This window comes from Genypterus blacodes, unplaced genomic scaffold (genome assembly GCF_046128005.1).
Source record: "Genypterus blacodes isolate CSIRO-AG114 ecotype Tasmania unplaced genomic scaffold, CSIRO-AGI_Gbla_v1 ptg000267l_1, whole genome shotgun sequence".
Taxonomy (NCBI): Eukaryota; Metazoa; Chordata; class Actinopteri; order Ophidiiformes; family Ophidiidae; genus Genypterus; species Genypterus blacodes.
Window position 1 is genome coordinate 41,704 of NW_027467059.1, and position 21,916 is coordinate 63,619.

Here is a 21,916-nt window from a genome sequence, read left to right on the forward strand (position 1 = left end):
TGGATTTGTCTGGAACCTGGAAGTCCCCTTTAATCATCAGTTGAAATTGTGTTCTCTTCATAGCGATCCTCATGGATGTAAGGGATTGAAATACCACCAAACGAAAATGTGAAGTATACTATGGTCCAGTACAACAGAGAGTAAGACGAACTAACTCCAGAACCTAAACCTTCATGTGGGAAGATAGAATTCCTTTCATGTTGTGGAGGAAACAACATGTGTGCAGCTCCAGCTTAAGAGTCGCTGTTTCAGACTCGTCCATGAGTTCTGTAGAATAGTCCACAGTTTGAGTCTGGTCTGGTCAACCAAGCCAATTCTGATTTTCTCAGCCCCCAGACGTCTGTTTCCTACATTATGACCTTAACGTCATCACACAGCTGAGAGGTCACGTGACATCACTGAGTTGCACATTTTTGAAAAATCGATCATTTGCTGTGTTTATCAGGCATGAGAGAGAGAGAGAGGGAGGGAGAGAGAGAGAGAGAGAAAGAGAGAGGGAGGGAGGGAGAGAGAGAGAGAGGGAGAGAGAGAGAGAAAGAGAGAGAGAGGGAGAGAGAGGGAGGGAGAGCGAGAGAGAAAGAGAGAGAGAGGGAGGGAGAGAGGGAGAGGGAGGGAGAGAGGAAGAGAGAGAGAGGGAGTGAGAGAGAGAGAGAAAGAGGGAGAGAGACAGACAGAGAGATAGAGACAGGGAGAGAGAGAGAAAGAGGGAGAGAGAGAGAGAGAGAGAGAGGGAGGGAGAGAGAGAGAGAGAGAGGGAGGGAGGGAGAGAGAGAGAGAGGGAGAGAGAGAGAGAAAGAGAGAGAGAGGGAGAGAGAGAGAGAGAGAGGGAGGGAGAGCGAGAGAGAAAGAGAGAGAGAGGGAGGGAGAGAGGGAGAGGGAGGGAGAGAGGGAGAGAGAGAGAGGGAGAGAGAGAGAGAGAGAGAAAGAGAGAGAGAGAGGGAGGGAGAGAGACAGACAGAGAGAGATAGAGACAGGGAGAGAGAGAGAAGGAGGGAGAGAGACAGAGATCACTCACAAACAGTCAGATGTTGTAAGTAAGGTTTATTGCCATCACAAAGCGTTGGGGGGAGGTGTGTGTGTGTGTGGGGGGGGGGGCCTCTCAGCGCTGCGACCAGGGCAGGAAGCTGACGTTGACATCATCTGACTGACTTCATCTTCAGAACAGAAACATCCATACATTTGCTGAGGACTGGTGTTGCTATCAGACACCAGCAGCTGTGTGCCTCCCTCGCCAAACTCCCTCGCCGTCCATTTTAACATACACAAACAAACGCACACGGGCATCCCACTGTCTTTCACAGTGGAAGGTGCAACTCTTCTCAAAACACAGAACCCAAAATCTACCCTGGTCTGTTCTCTCTTTAAAGTTATTTCTCATTGACAGCAGCAGTGAGATGAAACACGATATCTGAGCAGGACGCCACATGTATGTAGGTTTACCCGAGAAAAGTAATAGGTCAGAACCAAATAACGAGGCTGTGACAGGAAGAATCTCTAGGGACAAGTTAGCGGCGTGAGAGGGCGGTGCTCAGAGTTGAGATGCTTCAGAGGCACCTGAGGGTTCCATGGTTACGGTCCTCTCTCTGTGTAACTCCTGAAGTGAGCTGGACAAGTTTGACTACACATTACATATTTCTACTGCTGTTTTTGTTAGCTACATCTCTGATCACTCCTACATCACAGACGGAGACGCTGTTGTTTAGTGATCGTCGGCGTATATTTTCTGTTTTTGTAAACACACAGGAAACGGTTCTATAAGAGACGCTGGTTGTAATGATGGGAAGACGTTTAACATCCCCCACAGATCTTTTGACTAAAGTCGCCAACTCTGAATACGGCCCAGAGCGAGCGACACTGACTACATCTGACTAGAACCTTAGTAACAGCTCACGGTTTCACACTCATGCTATAATTTGGCGCTGCTAGCTGCAACATTCCCCCCAGGTATCGTTTACTTCCTTGGTGGGGTGGGAGACTTCATGAATCTGGGCGGGGTGGGTGACTTCATGCCGCGAGATGGGGTTGGAGTCGGGGACTTGGAGAGCGGTGTTGGAGTTTGGGCCTTAGAGGGGGTGGGTGTGGGGGTCTTGGAGGCGGGAGCTGGGGATTTGGGCGGCACGGGCGTGGAGGCGGGCGTGGCGACGGGCGTCTTGGGCTGTCCCAGTTTGGGCTCGGGGATCTGCTCGCCGTGCTTGTAGACGCTGACGGTGATCTCGACGAACTCGCCGCCGTACTTGTTTCTTACGTTGATGCTGTACTTGCCCGAGTCGTCCGGAGTGACTTTGTTGATCACCAGGCTGGCAAACTTGCCGCCGTCAAACATGACCTTTGTGTGCTCACAGGAGGCCACTTCCTGCTCGTTCTTGAACCAGGTGACCTCTGGGGTCGGCTCGCCCCACACGGTGCAGGTCAGGCTCAGGGACTGGAGAGGGTCATAGGTCAACTTGAGTCAAAATGTATTCTTATTCTTCTTTTACTAAGTTGGTTATTGACGCCAGCAGCATCAGTAAAGTGTTCTGATGGATTGATCATTGTTAAAGTGACACTAATCACGACTGAGGTAAATGTGCCATCACAGGTCACAGGTCACAGGCTCATGCCAGCTTCTCTCATAGTATCATGCAATAATACATAATAATATCACTAAGTGTCATGTGACTCAGTATAAATCCACGTAGCAGTCCTGGATTATGGGATTCTAAACTGAGCTGTTCCGGCCAAATTCAATCTGGATTTCAGGTGACATCATCCAGCCCTGGACCAAACTCCACTGAGCTCCTGAAGAAGAATCTGGCGTCAGCGCGAGTCCTCGTCTTGCCAGCCAGCTTACCACTGACCATCCGCCATGTTGTGAACAAAATGCTTGAAATGTTTGTGTAAAAATGTGACCTAGCAGATGTGTACATTTGTAACAGGATGTGTACTTAAAAGGCCTCACCTTCTCTTCCATAATAGTGACCACGTCAGGCAGGCCACCGACCACTCTGCCACGGTCTGGAAAACAAAATAACAAACATTGTTTTATGCCAATATTCAACCTGCCGCAGGGAATACTTTGTCCATCCATCCATTGTCTGTAACCACTTATCCTCTAAGGGGTCTCAGGGTTTTAGCTGGAGCCGATCCCAGCTGTCAACGGGCGAGGGCGCCAGTTCATCGCAGGGCGCATAGACACAAACAACCACTCAGACAATTTAGAATCACCTAATGAACTGTCCTGCATGTCTTTGGACTGTGGGAGGAAGCCAGAGTACCTGGAGAGAACACACGCAGACTCCACACAGAAAGGCCCCGGGCTCGTACCCGCAACCTTCTTGCTGTGAGACACCGCCGTGTCACCCGGAAATAGTTTGTATTTACAAAAATGTCAGAGAATCCGTTGAAGTTGTGATGTTTGAGAGTTTCTCGGGAGGAGAGATTGAGGATCATCATTTCAAATCAAATATACCTCATTTCATGGAAGGAGTTTCCCCTGGGCACCAGTCGAGACAAAGCCATACTGGCAAACACTGGCAGTTCAGTGAGCGTTATATTCATCTGACATCTGTGGCTCCGCCTCCACCGCAGACTGACACAAAATCGAGCTTACAAGCGTCTGAATGCAGGTCAAGTCAGACGTCACTGAGGAAAGTATGTGTGTCGGGCAAAGCCACATTCTATCTTTAGGAGAATCAAGATGCAGCAAACAGGTCGGCCCCCCGACTCCAGGAGGCTCAACGCTTCAAAAGACAAAAAGGCCATGAGGGAGGACTTCACCTCTCGCTGCAAAAATGTACAGTTCTTCATACTTTGACTTCATTGTGAGGCGTCTCTCGTGATGGACAACACTCAAACATCGTCATGAGGTAACTGGAGTTGTACAGACAAGACGGTTTGGGATTGAGTGGCTGCAGGTCGGACGTGTTTCGAGCTGCTACCTCGTGCCTGCAACTGCAATGGAATCCGTCACGATGCGTCACACCTGTAGGGCTGCAGGTCTGCTGGTATGTTGCTTTGACATTCAAGAGAATAAGAACAAACGTGTGTGTACTCACTCTTCTCTGCAAATGCAGCTGCCCTACAAAACAGAAGGGTTGATGTGATTAATATCATTCTCAACAGAAAGTAAAAGTAATTAAAGTAATGTAGTAATATTACTGTGTGACTTACTTCAGTCTCAGATATTCCTCATAGGCATCAGTGTAAGCTGGAACATGAAAGAATAAATGAGAGGAAATACAGCAGAGAAAACAGCTTCTGTTTGTCTTTTCCTAAATGTGTGTGAGTGTGTGTGTCTGTGTGTGTGTGTGCGGATGTGTGTGTGTGTGTGTGTGTGTATCTAGCATTGACTGAGTAGTTGCAGCTGTAATTTCCTGGTGTTTGCACTCTAAAGGTCTTGGCTCTTGGCTTTGTTCCGTGTTACCTTGTCCTGAGAGGTCAAAGGATCGGGTGTGGGTCTTGACGCCGTCACAGATCTCGATGGAGTAGTGACCTTTCTCTTTGTCAGAGGGGTCACAGATCTGCATCCAGGCCATCTCTGAGGTGCCACCGATCCTCATCTTCTCAGAGGAGGCGATCTTACTGTCCCTGCAGGGTTCAGCACGCAGCTTTAAGTCATGAAGATCACGTGGATGTGCTGTGCTACAACAACACGGGATCTCTGTAGCTTCATAATGAGAGTCTCACGTCATGCTGCATTATGTTTATAGATTTCTCATTGCAGTGGCTAATTTTCACAACATATAAAGCGTCGACACAAAATGTGTGCCCTAAGGCTCGACTTTTGCAAAACATGACCCATAATTCAGTTTCCATCAGCTATATGACAAATATTTTGATGCACCAAGAATCACTTGGATGGCGGCCAGGTTTCTGGTGTGTGTGTACCTGTGTGTGTGTGTGTGTGTGTACCTGTGTTTCCATACGGTCTTCATCTCCTCTGTGTAGTAGCTCATGTAGCACTGCAGCCTGATGCCCTCTGGAGTGCACTGCAGCACCAGCTCAGAGGCAGAGGCCCCTGAGAGGAGCACACACACACACACACACACACCATCATCAGTGTCACACACATCACTCTTTAGCTCTGTAGGTCTCTAATGGACTGTTATGGATTCATGTTGTTGTCTCTTCTACAGCACAAAGATAGAAGTTCTGCCCTCCACAATAAAAGCTCAGTGTATCTCCTGGATTCACTCAGTGAACTGTGCGATGATGTAATGAGGCTAACACCTCCCCTCATCTCTGCTCTTCTTCTACTGTTTGTCCTAACCACATCTTGCATGTATAACATACAGAGGGTTCGAGGTCAAAGGTCAGAGGGTCCATTCAAAGACCTACAGACCTGAAGAGAAGCACAAACATCGACACATTGACACAACTGACTGAGGAACACACACAGAGTCACTTGGACCTCAAATCTAAAATAAATAAAACAAGCAGGTTCTTTTTCTCTGCCTTGCTCAAGGGCTACTCGACAGTGATCATTTTGGATGGAGAGGAGCCGATTGTCTGGATGTTATCGGACACTTTCTGATTGATACAAGCAGACACAGTAGTTTGTGACGATGTACTTCACACCTACCAGCGATTTGGGCGATAGCGTTGACGATGTCATCAAACACTGCGAGAGAAGGACACAGATCTGATTAACGACGATGATAAACATGACAGCGAGCGGAAACTTCTGCTGTCTGAAACGAGAGGTCAAACCTTTGCCTGAAATGTCAAACACAGACGAGTCCTTTCCTCTGTCGTCGCTCAGCACGGCTTTGTAGACGCCCTGGTCTTTCCTGGAGAACTGAGAAGAGGGAGCGCAGTCACAAACACACAGCAAAGTGGACCATTGGTGTCTGAAGAAGTGAGTCGGAAAACCTGGAGACTTGAGACACGATTGGAACAGTGGCCTACACGGAAACTCAAGCTGAGGCTTAACGCAAAGCACGCAAGCATGATGTCATCAGTTTATGCGTCCAGTCTCCGTAGCGTTTCTGTTTTTACCACCATCACCAGACAGCATTTCCATTTCCAAATGTAAATCCTGCGTGTGTCTGCAGCGTTAGAGGCCGAAACTTTAAATTTAAAAAAATAAAAAAATAAAAAAAATAAATTTGAGGCCAGCGTCTCCTGGAAAACCCAAGAGATGTGGTCAGAGGAGCAGGAGGGGATGGAAATGACCCCATGTCCCCCCATGACCCATCCACTGTCTGTGCCTGTGTGGATCAGATCGCTGCATCTCCTGAGTAGTGATTTGTCCAGGACTAAAATGTGTTATGATACTTTCCTCATGAATTGCATGTATGAAAGATTTGCACGGGAATACGATTTACGACAACATCATCATTGTTTATAAATCACTGACGTACAGTAGCCGTGCTGTCAGCTTAGAGCTGCAGCGTGAAAGGTTACCAGAGGGATGGGCAGAGCACAGGCGCCAGACATCACACTGGGAGGAGTCACAGGAACGATCTCGTCATCTTCCTTGAACCAATGGAAAGTCGTCTCCTTCTTTATGTTGGCAACCTGAGACAGAAACCACAGCCGGTGATTAGTTATAATAACAGAGTGGGGAAAGAAACAAAAGACGCACAATGTGTGAAGGCTTAAACGCCAGCAGGCTTAGTTTCTTCATCATTTAGCCGTCATAACATGCAGAAACATGTGGACGAAACCTGCCGCAAAGTCAGATTCTGACCTTTAATCAAGTCGACAAGAGCAGACACGAGTTAACAGAAATCCTCGAGAAAGCAAGCTGCTGCGTTTATATAAAGTAAAACTCTTAGGTGACGAAACAAAGACAGATTGGCTTTACAGCGTTCATTCATTTCACTCAAAACATATTACTTCATATATTATACATATATATAATATAAATATATATTATACATGTATACATTATATATATAATATATATTTTAACTATTAAACAAAGTATATACAGCACATAATATGTATGCATTTAATGATCGGGGTCTCTTAGTAATCAGGTTAGAAGGAAGGAATATATTTGCCTTTACCTTGCAGGCGAGCATGACAGTACAATCCTCCGACACCGTGAAGTACAAATACTCAGAGAAATGAGGACCTAAACACAAGAAAATGCAATCAAATCAATCAGTTTCCCTTATAGAACCTGTGCAACACAGATGTTAACTCATCACCACCAGAGGCACCCTTTTGGGGCGTTCCTTCATTTCCTCAGACAGGCTGTGTAGAGCTGCACACAGGCTGAGGAACTAGCCCATTCTCTTCACCCCCTTGACCCCTGACCCCCGGCCTCTTGCCAACCCCCTCCTGTAACATCCTCCCCCTGATTTTCAGCCTCTTCACCCCATGAAGCAGCGTTAACGTGAGGTAACCGGGACCTGGCTGGAGTGGAGACTTGTTCTCAAAGTCGCGTGCCAGTCAACTGTGAAATCACTCAAGATGTCATCAAAAACTGTGACCTCATTCAAGATTCCCTTCATGTCTCCTGTAACTTCACCATGATCACATCAGAATCAGATGTGACGCACCCTATGCAAATGCCAAATGAAAAAAACACACAAAACACTATACGATCATTTCAATTATTAGATTTTGTTTGCACCGTTTGAAAACAAAGAAACGTAACAAAACAAACCCGATGAAGTTGACGTGCCCCCCCCCCCCCGGCCCTACAGTATATATACTAATGTATGTATGTGTACCTTGCTTCCTGATGTGCTCCTTCCTCTGGAACTCCGCCTCCTTCAGAGCAGCCTTGAACACTGGAGGAGGAAACGAGCAGACATACATTTTAACCCTGAAATGCAGCCGCCACACCCGTCTGCTTTGGTCACAGAAATCATGTGTTCATGCATGAAGGCCCTGCGGTCACTTTAAAACCAGGAGGACATCTGAACGTACATCAAATATTAATAAATTCTCACCAACAGATTGAATTCATAATGTTTCAGACTTACGCCCCCCCGTTTCCTTCAGCGTGCTACAGCACAGACTCTGATGTGATGAACATGATAAACATTACAGCGCTGAAACGTATCAACCAGTCACGAAAAGAGATCCTCACCGTCTCCGACCAGGACCAGCGAGCTCTGGGTCTTGGCTTTGCCATCGTTGATCTGGACGGTGTAGGTTCCCTCGTTGGCCCTGGTGAAGAGGTCCACGGTCATCTGGATGACTCCAGAGTTCACGTCATGGCTGATCTTACATCCCTGACAGAGAGACAGGAGACGTAGAAAAGCTTTACATAGAGTCACCGGCCCTCAGTAGAAACGAGGCTTCATCAATGTCAAACTGTTTTCCTGTCTACTAAATCAGACTGATGAATGACTTTGCACTCCTTGCGACCTCACCTCACCGCTCTTGACCTCCTTGTCGTTGACAATGAACCTGTAGGACACGGACGGGGAGAGTTTGACGGCCTGCAGCCAGAAACGCACGTGACCTTTCTCCAAAATCTCATAGTTCAGACCGTGCTTCAGGGGAACGACTGGGCCAAGACGAAGAGGAGCAAAGATTAGAGCCCTATTCATTCTGGCCGGCCTCAGTGTGGGTTTGGCTTTAAGTCTTACCTGGATGTCTGATGGCGTAGCTGAGCTCCAGCATGGTGTTCAGGGCTGCAGAACAACAACACAAACATTTAAAGGGAAGTCAACCTTATTTTTGCTTCAATATAAACAGAACAATGAGGAACACATTGATTCAAACATTATGCACTCGATGCTAAATATTTCTTTTTGCAATGTTTAACACGCAATTTATATTCTGTATCATATAGTCGAGCGTCTGAGATGTCGGCAGTCCTGGAACACCACAGTCCAAGGATGCAGCCTACACCATGAGGAAGGAGAGAGTGGACTTGTGTTACATACCGTCCTCGGTCAGAGTGTGGCTGGCAGAGACTCCATCAGTGTCCGTGACGACCACAGAGTATCTGCCCAGGTCGTCCTTATCTGGGTTGGTGAAAGTCAGTCTGGAGCTGCAAGATCAAAGCAAACCATCTTACTTTGTTGTGTCCCTGCATGTGTTTGCACCAAATAAATTCCGTCAAGTTTCCTTATTTCCTGCTAGAACGGCTGTGCTCTACTGAAGAGAATGTAAAGTTGGACTCGAGTGACGCTGGATGTTTCCCACAGACTCTCCGTGACTTTCAGCACAATGGGAATCCTCAACTTGCAGGTAAAAGCAAACAAACTTTTGCTCTCTTCTTCAGCTTATGACTTGTGTTCCTTTAAAACGCTGTCGAGTGGAGATCTGAAGCTTTGGTGACACACATGCTTTGTTTGTTCCTGTCAGAGCCTTGAGGTGGAACATGCTGTTTGTATGTTTTGTAGCTTGGCGGGGAAATCATCTGTAACCTCGGTTCTCCGCCTGAGGCCTCCGCGGTGTGTTTGTGGTGCAGCGAGGAGGGGGGAGGACACTTACGTTCTGCCTGAGGCTGTGACAGAAACCCTTGGGCAGTCACTGACAGCTTTGTAGTTCTTAGACCACACAAACTTCGACGTCTCAGAAATCTCGCAGGCCTCGAGGGACAGGAAGACGTCTCCGGTCACCTCGTCCACGCCGCAGGCAATCTCCTTAGTGCCTGTGAACACCAGAGACTATCAAGCAACAAGGAAATATTCCACCACAAACTTTCTAGAACCATTTCCCCTTTTGGCTCTGTGAATAGCAAATCAGGCGTTAGCGGTGAGCGGGTAGCAGTGGTTTGTTTGTACCTGGCAGAGCCTTGGCACAGACCGGCTCAGAGGCCTGGGAAGGTTTTCCAACCCCTTTAGCGTTGACAGCACGGACTCTGAACACGTAGGATTGGCCTTCTTCCAGCCCGCTCACCTGCATGACGGCAGGAAAACACATTTACTTTACACATGCAGCAGGCACGCACACACACACACACACACACACACACACACACACACACACACACACACACACGCGCACACACACACACACACACACACACACACACACACAGGGTCTCTACTCTGGTAAACAACGAAGACATGTTGGATTATCTGGGAATCCGCTCTTCGGTAATGCGAGGGGACCAGGCAGTTGCTAGGAGATGTTGCTGTGTGATTCCCTACCGTCACATGATTACTGATTACTGAAGACAAATTATTAATAAAGCCTGATTAGGCCACCCAAGCCTGTCATGAGCCACCTCAGCGTGTGTGTCCTCATTCATCAGGCACGCTTCCCTCATGCTGCAGTTATGCAACGCGCCTTTGCACTTGAATGGTGGCAACCTATTGATTCCAGACATTGCACTGCCTTTAGTCACTGTATGGACAGGTACTACTTAGTTTATATATATTTATATATTATAATGGGACCATTAAGACGTTGTGGAGTTTTGGGAATTTGGATTAGCAATATAGCAACACATATGGAGCACAGTGCCCCTTCCAGGCAGATGGTCTCACCTGCAGGTAGCGGTGGGCGGTGGCTTCCTGATTCAGGGTGACAAACTCTGATGAACCCTTCTTGGCCATGTCCACAAAGTAGCCGGTGACGGCGCCGGCCCCAGTGTACACGGGGGCTTTCCACAGAATCACCAGAGAGTGACCTCTGACCTCACTGAAGCTCAGGTCGTAGGCTGGGCCTGGAGGTCAAAAGCACACGAGCAAGATGAAAGAGAGTACTTTAATACAGCACAACCTCACTGTACAACTATGTGAATACTTGGACTGTCATGTTCTGTCCACTCACACACTGATGTAGGTTTATACATGCAAGGACGCAACCTGCACACCAGGAGCACTTAGGTGTCTTGCTAAACAACACTTCAACAGGCTCTCTGGGAGGAGCCTGGAATAGAAGTGTCTGGACCTAGGACCTAGAAGTTTACTGAAATACAGTACTAAATATTGTGTAACTAAGTTGATGCATACGTTAGTGTCAAGTGGACACTAAAGCAGAAAGAAGACATCTAGGATAACAGCAGTGCAGCAAATCCAGTAAGTAGTTCAAACAAGTGTTTCAAACAAATGCTCAAGCCTTCTAAAGCCTAAAGTCAGATGGCTGCTGTGAGCCGCACTGCCTGTGGAGGCGGGGAATTCCCTACCCGGCTCTTCCATGGTCCAGGCTTCGCATTTTATGGGTGCACTGGGAGCTGAGGCCACGCCCACACCGGCCAGGTTACCGGCCTGAACCTTGAACTCGTAGAAGGTTCCCTCCGTCAGACCGTCGACCTGAAGTCACCAAGAAAACACTTGAGGCGTCGCGTATTAGTGCAACTCTTGCATGAACGCCTCGGCCACACGGGCGCCACTCACCGTGCAGATCCTCTCCGTCACGGCGGCCAAGTTGACCTCCTTCCAGTCCAAAGTGTCGGCATCGCGCTTGTCGATGTAATAAGCGTTGACCTTGGAGCCGCCGCAGTGTTTGGGACTCTTCCAGGCCAAAGTCATGGAGGAGCCGTCGCAGCTAAGCATGGTGATGCCGTACGGAGCGCTGGGGCTCGCTGCGTCACACGTGGACATTTAATGTACATTCACCCTTTAGACAGTCAGCTCACTATCGTTCTGTGTTGTTAGGAGCAGTGTGTTAGAAGAACTTTGATCAGAAGATAAATCTGGCACTTTGGTACTTTTAGGTACTTGTGTGTTCACAGAAGTGCTTTGTTGTACAGAACACAGAGTGAATGTGTGTGATTTCAACACACAGCAACGTGAGGGTGGTGGAAGAGGATGAGGAGGGAAATCAGTTTACTGTACCTACCATACTCTACCCCCCCACCTAGACAGAACCATGAAACAAGGCAAACGTAACGTCAAGACAAACTGAAGACAAACCATGATTCTGCAGTGATCTGGTTGTTCTTCATGAGGAGCACTTCCTTTATATTTGACATGGTACAGTAACAGGAGTTTTTGTGATTGGTGGGTTCTTACCGAGGGCCGGCTCCACGGCGATAGGAGAAGACTCCTGAGATTCCTCGCTGAGGCCGCACAAGTTGGCGGCTTGGACACGGAACACGTACGTCTCCCCTGGGATCAGACCGTGGACCACAAACCTGACAGGAAGTCATTTGTTCTTTCAATTAAACACAGCACGCAGACATGGGGCCTTACAACGTACACACACACACACACAACAGCAATCCACCATCGGAGACTTTTACTCGCTACAATTTTTTGAGACCTAAAAATAAATAAACATCAAAAAATCCCACAAAACTAAAGGATTCAGTTCAAAATGGATAACTTGACACATTGACAGATCAGCAATCATATATATATAAATTGAATTTAGTATTTATTTGATAAATGATTCCATTATACAACCGTTCCCACATGGTTCCCTAAGCTGACCTGTGACCTCGTGGTGAGTACCTACCTGGTGTGTCTGAAGGGCTTGTGATTGCAGGGGAACCACTGCTTGGCTCCGGCGGCGCGGGCGTCGATGTAATACCCCAGAAGGTTCCTCAGCTGTTTGGGAGGATCCCACTGCACGAACACGGACGATTTGGTGTTTCTGGTCGCCACGACGTGACCGGGAGCAGAGGGGACGCCTGTTTACCACACCGACACATCTGGTGTTAATGAACCCACCTCAAGGTAAGAGGTCCTCATCATTAGTCATAGGTTTCATTTCAACAGGATGCATTGTGGGAAGTCAAAACACATGTTGCTTATAATTTCACAGCCGCTGTGACGTTAGGGTGGACCTCTGTGGAGAGCGGAAGCGTGACTTGGGTGGTTGCTGCAGTCTGTCAGCTGGACACACTTCTATGTCATCTTTGACTGGATACATGTTCACAAGTGTCATGACACAGAAGCAGCATGGCTTCACATGTTCCTGTGGCGTGAATGCAGCCAAAGTGATATTTGAGGTTGTGGCGTTACAGGAGTGAGACCAATCACACAGCAGTGTGTCTCTAAAGAGTCAAACCATTTCATTTGTGTACGTACCAACAGGCTGCTCCTCTCCTGAAACATACATTTTCTCACTTTTAACAAAAAGGTACAACCCAACATGATGATTGTGTTTTGTTTTCTGCACCACATCGCGCTCTTACCATCCTTATCCACCTTCTCGATGGGCTCAGTGGGCTCCGAGGCCTCGCTGGAGCCGTGCATGTTGACGGAGAACACTCTGAACTGGTACTTTTGCCCGTCTTGCAAATCGAAAACCGGGTAACGCGGGGCGTGCAGTGTGACGGCTGTGTTGATCTGCTGCCACGCCCCCGTGCCCGCTAAGCACTGTGGGAGAGTGGGGGAGGGGACAGGAGCCATCGGCAAGAACCTCATCAATGTAAATACCGGAGGTGTGAATGTAATACTTCAAGGAAGGCAAATAAACATCTAAAATCTCGTTAACCCTGTGAACGCCAGGTCGGAGTGAACGCGTCTCATTCCATCACTCCTTCTTTTAACGCAGAGAAACAGGGATGTTGTAAGAAAGTAAAGACACCTGTAACATTCAGCCAGTAGAGCCGCTGCTGTCACAGGTGCAGGAACTTGCTTTGTGGCAGTGCATAAAACAGCACTGCCACAAGGGGGCAGCATTTTATCAATTTTAGTTCACTTTTCTGTGTGGCTGGTTTTTGGGGGGTATCAAGCTCAGGCTGGTCAGGAAGGCATGCTGACAGGATCATAGTCTTCATGAGGTCTGAACCTGCAGGATTGTTACATGGATGTTTGGTGTGCTCACTTCCCAATTATCACAGGATTTGGACTTTAAATGCTCTAGGTTGAAAGCCCAGGCTCTCCTGAAAGACCTGCTCTATGGAGTGACAGAATGAGCCCAGTATTACATGATTTATGACAATGGCCGACCTGACAGGGTTAATAAGTTCAGTACTTAACGGCGAGCTGCGCGGACGGGACCGGACGCGAGCCACACACACCTTCTCGATGATGTACCACAGCGGAGCTCGACCGCGAGGGCTGGGAGGCTTCCAGCTCAGCACGATATACGATTTGCAAATCTCCGAGGCGTGCACGCCGGTGGGCTCGCCCGGGATCGTTACGTAGCCTGCATGAGGGGTGAACGGGTTGAGGCGTGTCTCCCACAGAGCGGCAGCCATTGTAGAAGTCCCACTGCATCCACGTTTAAGTAATACTGCACAATACTTTGATCTGAATATAATCTGGGTCAAACTAAGACACACTTCTACTTATATTGGCTCAAAAATCATCAACCCTGCTCCTGGACGGATTTTTCCAGTTCTACTCATTTTCTTGTTTTCTTGGAAGTTTCTGTCAAATCCCTCACAGTAATTTGGAAATGACTCAACTCAACGTAACGCAATCATCTGATGACGAGCATTCAAAACCCGATGATTGTTTTGAAGAATCTTTGTTCTCCGGTAGATTCTAGTTGTTTTTTTTTGTTATTTACTTTACTTTAATTTGTTTGTAGACATTTCTGTCTCTGTTTGGTGATATGAAATCATACAAAGATAAGATTTTAGTACTGTGGGACTTCCACAACAACTTCATCTGTAAAATGACATCAACTTATTCTTTACTGATGGGTTTTGCAGGTTAAAAGGAGGAAATTTAACCTAATTTGTGAGATGGAGGCGGAGTTAGACCCAGAACGCACTGCAACTGTTAGCAAGGTGGAGCAGAATGAGAAGGGTTTTGTTTCATTGGAAGAAATCAGAGCAGAGCACAAGTGCTGTTAACCACGCGCTCTTAAAGGGGCCTCAGCCAATAAAATGAAATGACTAATCAACTGAACAAACGTATACAAATGAAAGTTGTATGTCAGACTGAAACAGGTTGTGTGTGTGTGTGTGTGTGTGTGTGTTTGTGTGTGTGTGTGTGTGTCAGAAGTTCTATATTTCATTTCTCTTTTCTGAATTTCTTTAAGGCCAAAAATTTTCTGAATGTTTGAAGCTAAACTTTGTTGGGACTCTTTTTCTTCTGTGGTTGTCGTAGTTTTCAAACATACATATCATCATCATCATCAACCTGTGAATGTGATGATGATGATGATGATGATGAAGGTTGGAATGGCTCGGTAAGAGGGATGTTAGTCTTTTCCCGGTGAGATTAGGAAAGGATGAAGGTCACCGGCACAGTGATGGTATCCTACTGTACCTTCCAGGTCATCGGCCTTGATCACTACGCCATATTTTCCGTCCATTTTAATCACTGTTGCAGGAAACCACAACACAGTTTGTCAGTGAGGAAGTGTCCGCACGGCTCCGTCGTGTGTTTGATATTTACCTTCCTCTTTACCTTGCAGCCTCTCGCTCTCGGCCGGGTCGGCGGCTGTCACTTTGTCCGACTTGCGGGACGGCCTGCTCGTGCCTGCGCTGTTGACGGCCCTGACCCGGAAGTGGTAGGTGCGGCCCAAGCTGAGGCCGTGCGCCGGGTATTTGCAAACCTTCACGGGGGAGTCGTTGCACTGGACCCAGGTGTCGCTGCCGGCCTCACACCTACACGGCAGGTGGACAGAGGACAAAGCTTACGGTCACCATCTGCAGTGACCACAGCTCACATTTACACCTCCCGCTAAAATCTGATCTGTATCCAGATTAGGCCCGACAGGCGCCGTACCAAACCGTAATGTTGTGAGTCTAAACCTGATTGTTTGATTGTGATCACTGCTCAGTACACAAGCAAGACTGCGTCTATTTCTTACTTCTTTCCTTTCATTTGAAATAAAGTCAACCCAGCCTGTCACGTTGCTAAATTAAAGTCACAGTAATCTTTATCTTAATCTCAACACGGCACAAACTTTTACTGCAGCAGAGTTGACCTGACAGAGCCGACACTCGCATATACAAATCACATATACATCCTGAAGGGAACGGCTTCAAAGGATACGAGTTGGGAATTCTACGTATAAATGTGTGGTTTCTGCTCAGCTGGTAATCACACTACAGAGGCCTGCGCTGGTTCCTGTGTTTCAGCTCCGCTCCAAAGCGTTGTCAGAACTGACCTATCCACAAAGTATCCAGTGATTGCAGCCTCATTGGTGGTGTTGGGGGGTTTCCAGGCGACCAGGACGTAGTCCGAGTTGATATCAAATGCTTTAACACTCATCGGTGCACCTGGGGCCCCGGCTGTAGAGGGTGCAGCATCTAGGAGACAAGCATACAAGGTTGTGAGTAAGGAAGCGAGCGAGAAGGCAGACCTGCATTAGAGAAGTGAGAAATGGTTTTGTTTCTTTGTCTGTTTTAAATTCCTCCCTCATGGTTCTCCACATGTTCTAACTGGTGGAGAGATGGTTTTACCCTGTCAACAACTCATTTTAACGTGATCTTCCACCTCATACTTCCATTGGTTGGAAATACAGTCGCATTTTCCTACTGAACGATCTTGACTGACATTATGTCCGGTATGACAGACGATCCTCATCCTCCCTCTAGATTGCCCCTCAGCTGCTTCACTCTAGTGTGGTCACGACTCGCTGTCATGTCTTTGTCTTTATACCTGCCACAAACAGGTAGGCACTGTGCTCAGCGGTGCCGTCCTTGGTGAAGATCCGGAGGGTGTAGAGGCCCTCGTCGTCTTTGGCCAGGTGGGGCAGCGTCAGACATGCAGCACCTCCGCTCACCGACATCTCCGCCAGTTTGCTGGACTTCAGCAGGTTATCTGTTGGCAGGTAAGATGGAGGACAGCAGGACTGAGAGCTGTTCACACATCAAACGGGATGTGATGACGGCGCCAAATCTCAACCAGATCCAGAGATGAATGGATGAATGTCTTACCGTCTCTGTACCACTGGGCGTACGGTGGTACATTAGGGAGGTCAGGGACCACCACCATGGTACACACCAGGCTCAGCGAGCCGCCCTCCTCACCAAAGGTCACTCCAAAGCGATCCAGCAGGGCGACCTCTAGCTTACTGGGATGGATCTCAGTCAGATGGGGCACTGAGCAGAAAAACTCAAGGTAACATCATCAATAATCACATAATGGTGAATGAAGAGAGGTTGGTTGGTCTGACATCTGAACAGACTGAACCACTGTTTATACTGCCAGGTGGTGTGTGTGTGTGTGTGTGTGTGTTAGTTTGTTTGTACTTTGATTTGCCGTCTCAGGTGGGCGCTGTCCCTCTGTGAATGCCCCCCAGTGTTTACTCTTGTTTGCTCTCTTAAACACTCCACTTCTTATCACACTGCTATTTGTAGAGCCTGATCAAGTGGAACTGAGCATAACTGGGATTCATTCCAAGCAAAATCTCTCTCACCTAGGCCAAGCTGGCAGGACTCTGCTGCTCCTGATGGTCCTATGAGGAGAAGAGAGTCATGGTTACCAAAGTGAGATGGGACAGGTGACTTGTGTCTCCGGGACACAGAGCAGGAAACACTTACTCTTCACGGTAACTGTAGCCTTGCTGGTGGCCGTTCCGTGCTGGTTGGTAGCCACGGCCGTGTACTCCGCGGTGTCGCTCACCACACACCTGCAAAGTAAGCAGCCAGTGTGTTTGTGTGTGTGTGTGTGCATGTTCAAATGGAGACTGGGGTTTAGTGAGAGTTCATGGCTTAATGGCGATACAAACAAGACAACACATGGTGCTAGAGAGTCCCGGTCCACAATGCCGCTGCTGGCTTTGCAAGATGTTGGTTCAGATCTTCATTTACGCGTTTAGAGAAGTAACGAGCGGCTGCCTTGCATTTTTACATTTTTGGAGTTTTATGTCCTTTTATATTTATTCTTATTTAAATCCAAGCCTAAGAGAAAATATTGACTGTTTAATGTACATTTAAGGGATCAGGTTTGTTCTTCAATGAAATTCATTCACATCTCTCTCCCCTCCCTTTGGTCGCATAAATAGTGCCATATTATCGTAAAAATTCAAAATATCTTTGTCTCAAGGTCGCCCAGTTCTTACAGCAGAGACTGGTGGAAAGAAATGACCTCACAGGGAGGAGGGGGAGGGCAGCTCCCCCATGAGCCTGAGGGGGAGAACACAAGGAAGAAATGTGACCTGGAGCCTTCAGCTATTTAAAGAGAGGAGGAGGAGGAAGAGGAGGTTCTTGATGTTCATGAAGAATGAGGACGTTCAATAGGTTCACATACATGTAAGGGAGGGCTTAGTTGGAGACAGAAGGGTGGAGAGAGGGAGGGAGAGAGGGGGACAGAGGGAGAGAGACAGAGAGAGAGGGAGAGAGAAGGGGACAGAGGGAGAGAGACAGAGAGGTGTGTGTGAGAGAGAGAGGGAGAGAGAGGGGGACAGAGGGAGAGAGACAGAGAGAGAGGGAGAGAGAGGGGGACAGAGGGAGAGAGACAGAGAGAGAGGGAGAGAGAAGGGGACAGAGGGAGAGAGACAGAGAGAGAGGGAGAGAGAGGGGGACAGAGGGAGAGAGACAGAGAGGTGTGTGTGAGAGAGAGAGGGAGGGAGAGAGGGGGACAGAGGGAGAGAGACAGAGAGAGAGGGAGAGAGAGGGGGACAGAGAGGTGTGTGTGAGAGAGAGAGGGAGAGAGAGGGGGACAGAGGGAGAGAGACAGAGAGAGAGGGAGAGAGAGGGGGACAGAGGGAGAGAGACAGAGAGGTGTGTGTGAGAGAGAGAGGGAGGGAGAGAGGGGGGCAGAGGGAGAGAGACAGAGAGAGAGGGAGAGAGAGGGGGACAGAGGGAGAGAGACAGAGAGGTGTGTGTGAGAGAGAGAGGGAGAGAGAGGGGGACAGAGGGAGAGAGACAGAGAGAGAGGGAGAGAGAGGGGGACAGAGGGAGAGAGACAGAGAGAGAGGGAGAGAGGGAGAGAGAGTTTGTGGCTTGAATGACACAGACGTCAGCTCTTTGACTCGAACAGCTGAGGACTCTTAAAGACAGAGAGACGTAACCCCCCAAAAAAATCTTTCTCTGTCTGTGTGTCTGTCTCCTTCTCTTTCTGTGTGTGTGTGTGTGTATGTGTGTCTGTGTGTCTGTGTGTGTGTGGTTTCTTACCTGCTAATCATCAAGCTGTGGACTCCGTACTTGCTTTCGATCTTGTACTTTCCTGGGGCGCTCATTGGGTTGACGGGCGCGGCTCCTTTGTACCTGCAGACGGGTCAGAGCGTCTCTGTTACACCTTCACACCAACCACAACTTGAAAATGAATTCCTCTCACTCCGGTAGCAAATGAAAGAGAAAGGAAATGAAAAGTAACTGCGTGTAGTTTCTTTCATGTATATGTTATTGTATCTGTCCATCATATTTCCAAACCATTTCACGACGGGTCTGGGGTTTCCCTGCACAGTGCAAAAGAGTTTGACCGGCATCTTCTCCCACACGGTGTGAGGCCTCAGGGCCACCAGGAAGTCTGGCATCCTGGGGATTTCATCCAACATCTCTGGCTTCCTTCTCATCATGTCCTGCACCTGGAGATCACACACACACACACACACACACAAAATTAAGTTTGTTTCATCTTTTATTGTAATTTATATGGTGATTTATATAAAAATGTCCCGTCAGGATCGATTTCCTCTCTGTTGCAGACTTTTTGTGTAATGTTTGGAAGTGTGACAAAGTAGTTTCTGTAATAATTTAACTTAGTTGATAGTTATTGTTCCTTTGTTTGTGTTTTAACGAGATAAATCAAGAGGTTATTGATCCAGATCTTATCTCTAAGGTCATTAGGTATTTATCTGTATGGTTCTTTGGCTTAGAAGAGTCAAACCAGTTCACAAATATGACATTCATCTACTGTACACATACACACCAACATTAGATGCTCTCTCATGGTTTGCTGTCCTAATTGAAACTGTAAAAAGCTGCAAACATTGGACAGGATGAACCCATGGCTGCAGGGTCTCAGGCGTGTGTGTTTGGAGCCATGTGGACAGTTGAGGCTCATCTGCATAACTGCTGATATTCCATCAACTGTGTCATTGAACACACCAGACCACATTTGAAAGTAACCAAGGTAACCTAAAAGGATCCCTGCATCATTCATTTTTAATTAAGACTTTGTTAAATACTTCTTATTCATAAGTATTCAAACGTACACATGCAAATTCACCAGAAGAGACAACAGAACAACCAAACAAATGAGACAGACCAGAGCGTCAGTCACTCACCTCCCTCTGCACAGACAGACTGTCCACTTGGATCTTGGTGGACATCCTAATCCTGTGGAGCTCCTCCTGGATGACAGCCAGACCTTTCCCCACATTTGAGGTCACTCGCTGGTACTCCTCAGTCTCCTCAGCAGCCCTACAACACAACCGTTACATCAACCAGTTTAGAACAACGAGAAGTTTAAAGGTCTTGCTTAGTGTCAACAACAAGCTTGGTTTCAATTATGTTGAGTTAAGAAGATCAAGTCTTGTGTGCCAAGTTTTCACTGAGAACTTTTCTCTCGACTCTAATAGGCACACCAGGTGACAGCCACCATCTCCTCCACAAAGCCGCTAAGAATTCCAAAAGACTTCAATGGAAAGGTAAGGAAGTTAAGGAAGTCTGCTGTGTGGCTGCGCTGCCTGGGGGTCGGTGTTCCCTTACACCTAAAATAGCCCCACACGCAAACTGACCTCTGCCGGAACACCGGGATGGTGTAGGTTAGATCCGCCATAGCCTCGGCCTGGCACTTGCAGATGGATTTCCTGCGGGCCAAGAGCCAATGGTTAGGAAGCAGATAATAAAGAGAAATGACACCAAGACTCAGGATGGACGTATCAAGATGCAGCCACAAATATGTTCCTGTCCTGCTTACAGTTTGACTTTTCATTGAATTAAAAAAAACTTGAACTTGAATTGAATTTCAAAAACACCTGAACTGTAAAAAAAAAAAAAAAGAAAAAGAAAAAGAAATTCAAATTCTTGAGGGCGGACAATTTTGATCTGCTACATCAAAAGTTTTTCTCTTTTTTTTCCTTTTTTTTTAAAGCTTTGCAGAATTTATTTTTACAATTTTCTTTAAAATGTTTTAATAATATTTTGTGTTAATGAGAATTGTCTGTAATCCTTCAATCATTTTAATGTAAGAATATTTTTTTTATCAACATTAACATTGTTTGGGTGGGAATGAAAATTGAAAATTGAAACTTGAATTTCTTTTTCCTTCATCATTTTCTTTGCCTTCATCAAGGCTTAATGAGAGGGAACACTTCATTCATTCACACTGAAGTTGCAAATTGCAGGGAACCGTAAACTAGAAGCTAAATCTGTAAGAATTCCTGGACATAGACGTGGACAGACTGGCACCCATCTCCCATCTGCAGCCAGATCCAGTTTGAAAGGTTTGCCATTCGATTGTTCCCCAACATTTACTGGTTTAGTGGAGACATGGACCTAAAACTGAGACATTGTATGATATCGGGCTGTAAAAATAAAGATGGACTTGACTTGATCATCAAATATTCCAGAGATGAGTTTGAATCTCTGCTGTCATTGAGACCTCCTGATCCGGTCGCAGCTCTGCGTGCTGCTGTCAGATGTAGGTCAGGTTCAGGGGAGAGGCGTGGCCCTCTGACATAAGCCATTGGCTACAAGGCAACATGGCGGCCTGCTATAGCACGAGCTCATCAACAGGTACAATGTGTTAACGTGTATGATCTGTAGTATGATCTGTGGGTAGAGGCTGCACAGGTACGAACTGAAGGACGTGGAGAACACAGGCGGAGCTACACACAGAATACGTGCCATGCACTTCATTCAGTTAACAACGCTTTAGCGCCGTACCTTTAGCATTTCTTAATTTGCGAATTTGCGAAAAGAAAACCACATTGATCCATCATTACTGTCTCTAACAGGCGTAGATGTTGTGACTGAAAATCGATTTGTGCATGCATTCCCTCATCTCTGAGTGTGTTTCCTTATATATATATATCATGATATACATTCTCTCCATGCAAACATCTGACTGGCATTTTTGCATGAATCACAGCACAAACACAAAGGGTGTATGTTAACGCAGCTTGTGTTTGGTGTGTGTGTGTTTGTGTGTGTGTGTCTAACCAGGTGTGTTCAGGATGGGTTTGTCTCACAGGAAACATTTCTATAGGCGGCAACCTCACATTTGGACACAAACTCCCACACAACTATTTTACAAAATTAAGCGACTTT

General features: G+C 47.2%; 1 protein-coding gene across 1 annotated transcript; it reads right to left on the reverse strand.

The window, feature by feature from the left end:
- Window positions 1-1,061: 1,061 nt before the first annotated feature.
- Window positions 1,062-20,423, reverse strand: myom2a (myomesin 2a). The gene is given in 36 exon segments (XM_076171722.1): window positions 1,062-2,422; window positions 2,939-2,994; window positions 4,035-4,057; window positions 4,150-4,186; window positions 4,403-4,566; window positions 4,891-4,996; window positions 5,561-5,599; window positions 5,689-5,776; window positions 6,385-6,498; window positions 6,993-7,060; window positions 7,665-7,724; window positions 8,027-8,171; window positions 8,313-8,449; window positions 8,532-8,576; window positions 8,832-8,938; window positions 9,385-9,544; window positions 9,678-9,792; window positions 10,386-10,564; window positions 11,027-11,153; window positions 11,238-11,425; window positions 11,683-11,700; window positions 11,856-11,977; window positions 12,301-12,505; window positions 12,980-13,166; window positions 13,814-13,941; window positions 15,015-15,068; window positions 15,156-15,355; window positions 15,862-16,003; window positions 16,356-16,517; window positions 16,634-16,798; window positions 17,116-17,154; window positions 17,240-17,328; window positions 18,815-18,907; window positions 19,073-19,227; window positions 19,930-20,065; window positions 20,383-20,423. Coding segments are annotated over 36 exon segments (4,365 nt in total). The 3' UTR covers window positions 1,062-1,951.
- Window positions 20,424-21,916: the final 1,493 nt, after the last annotated feature.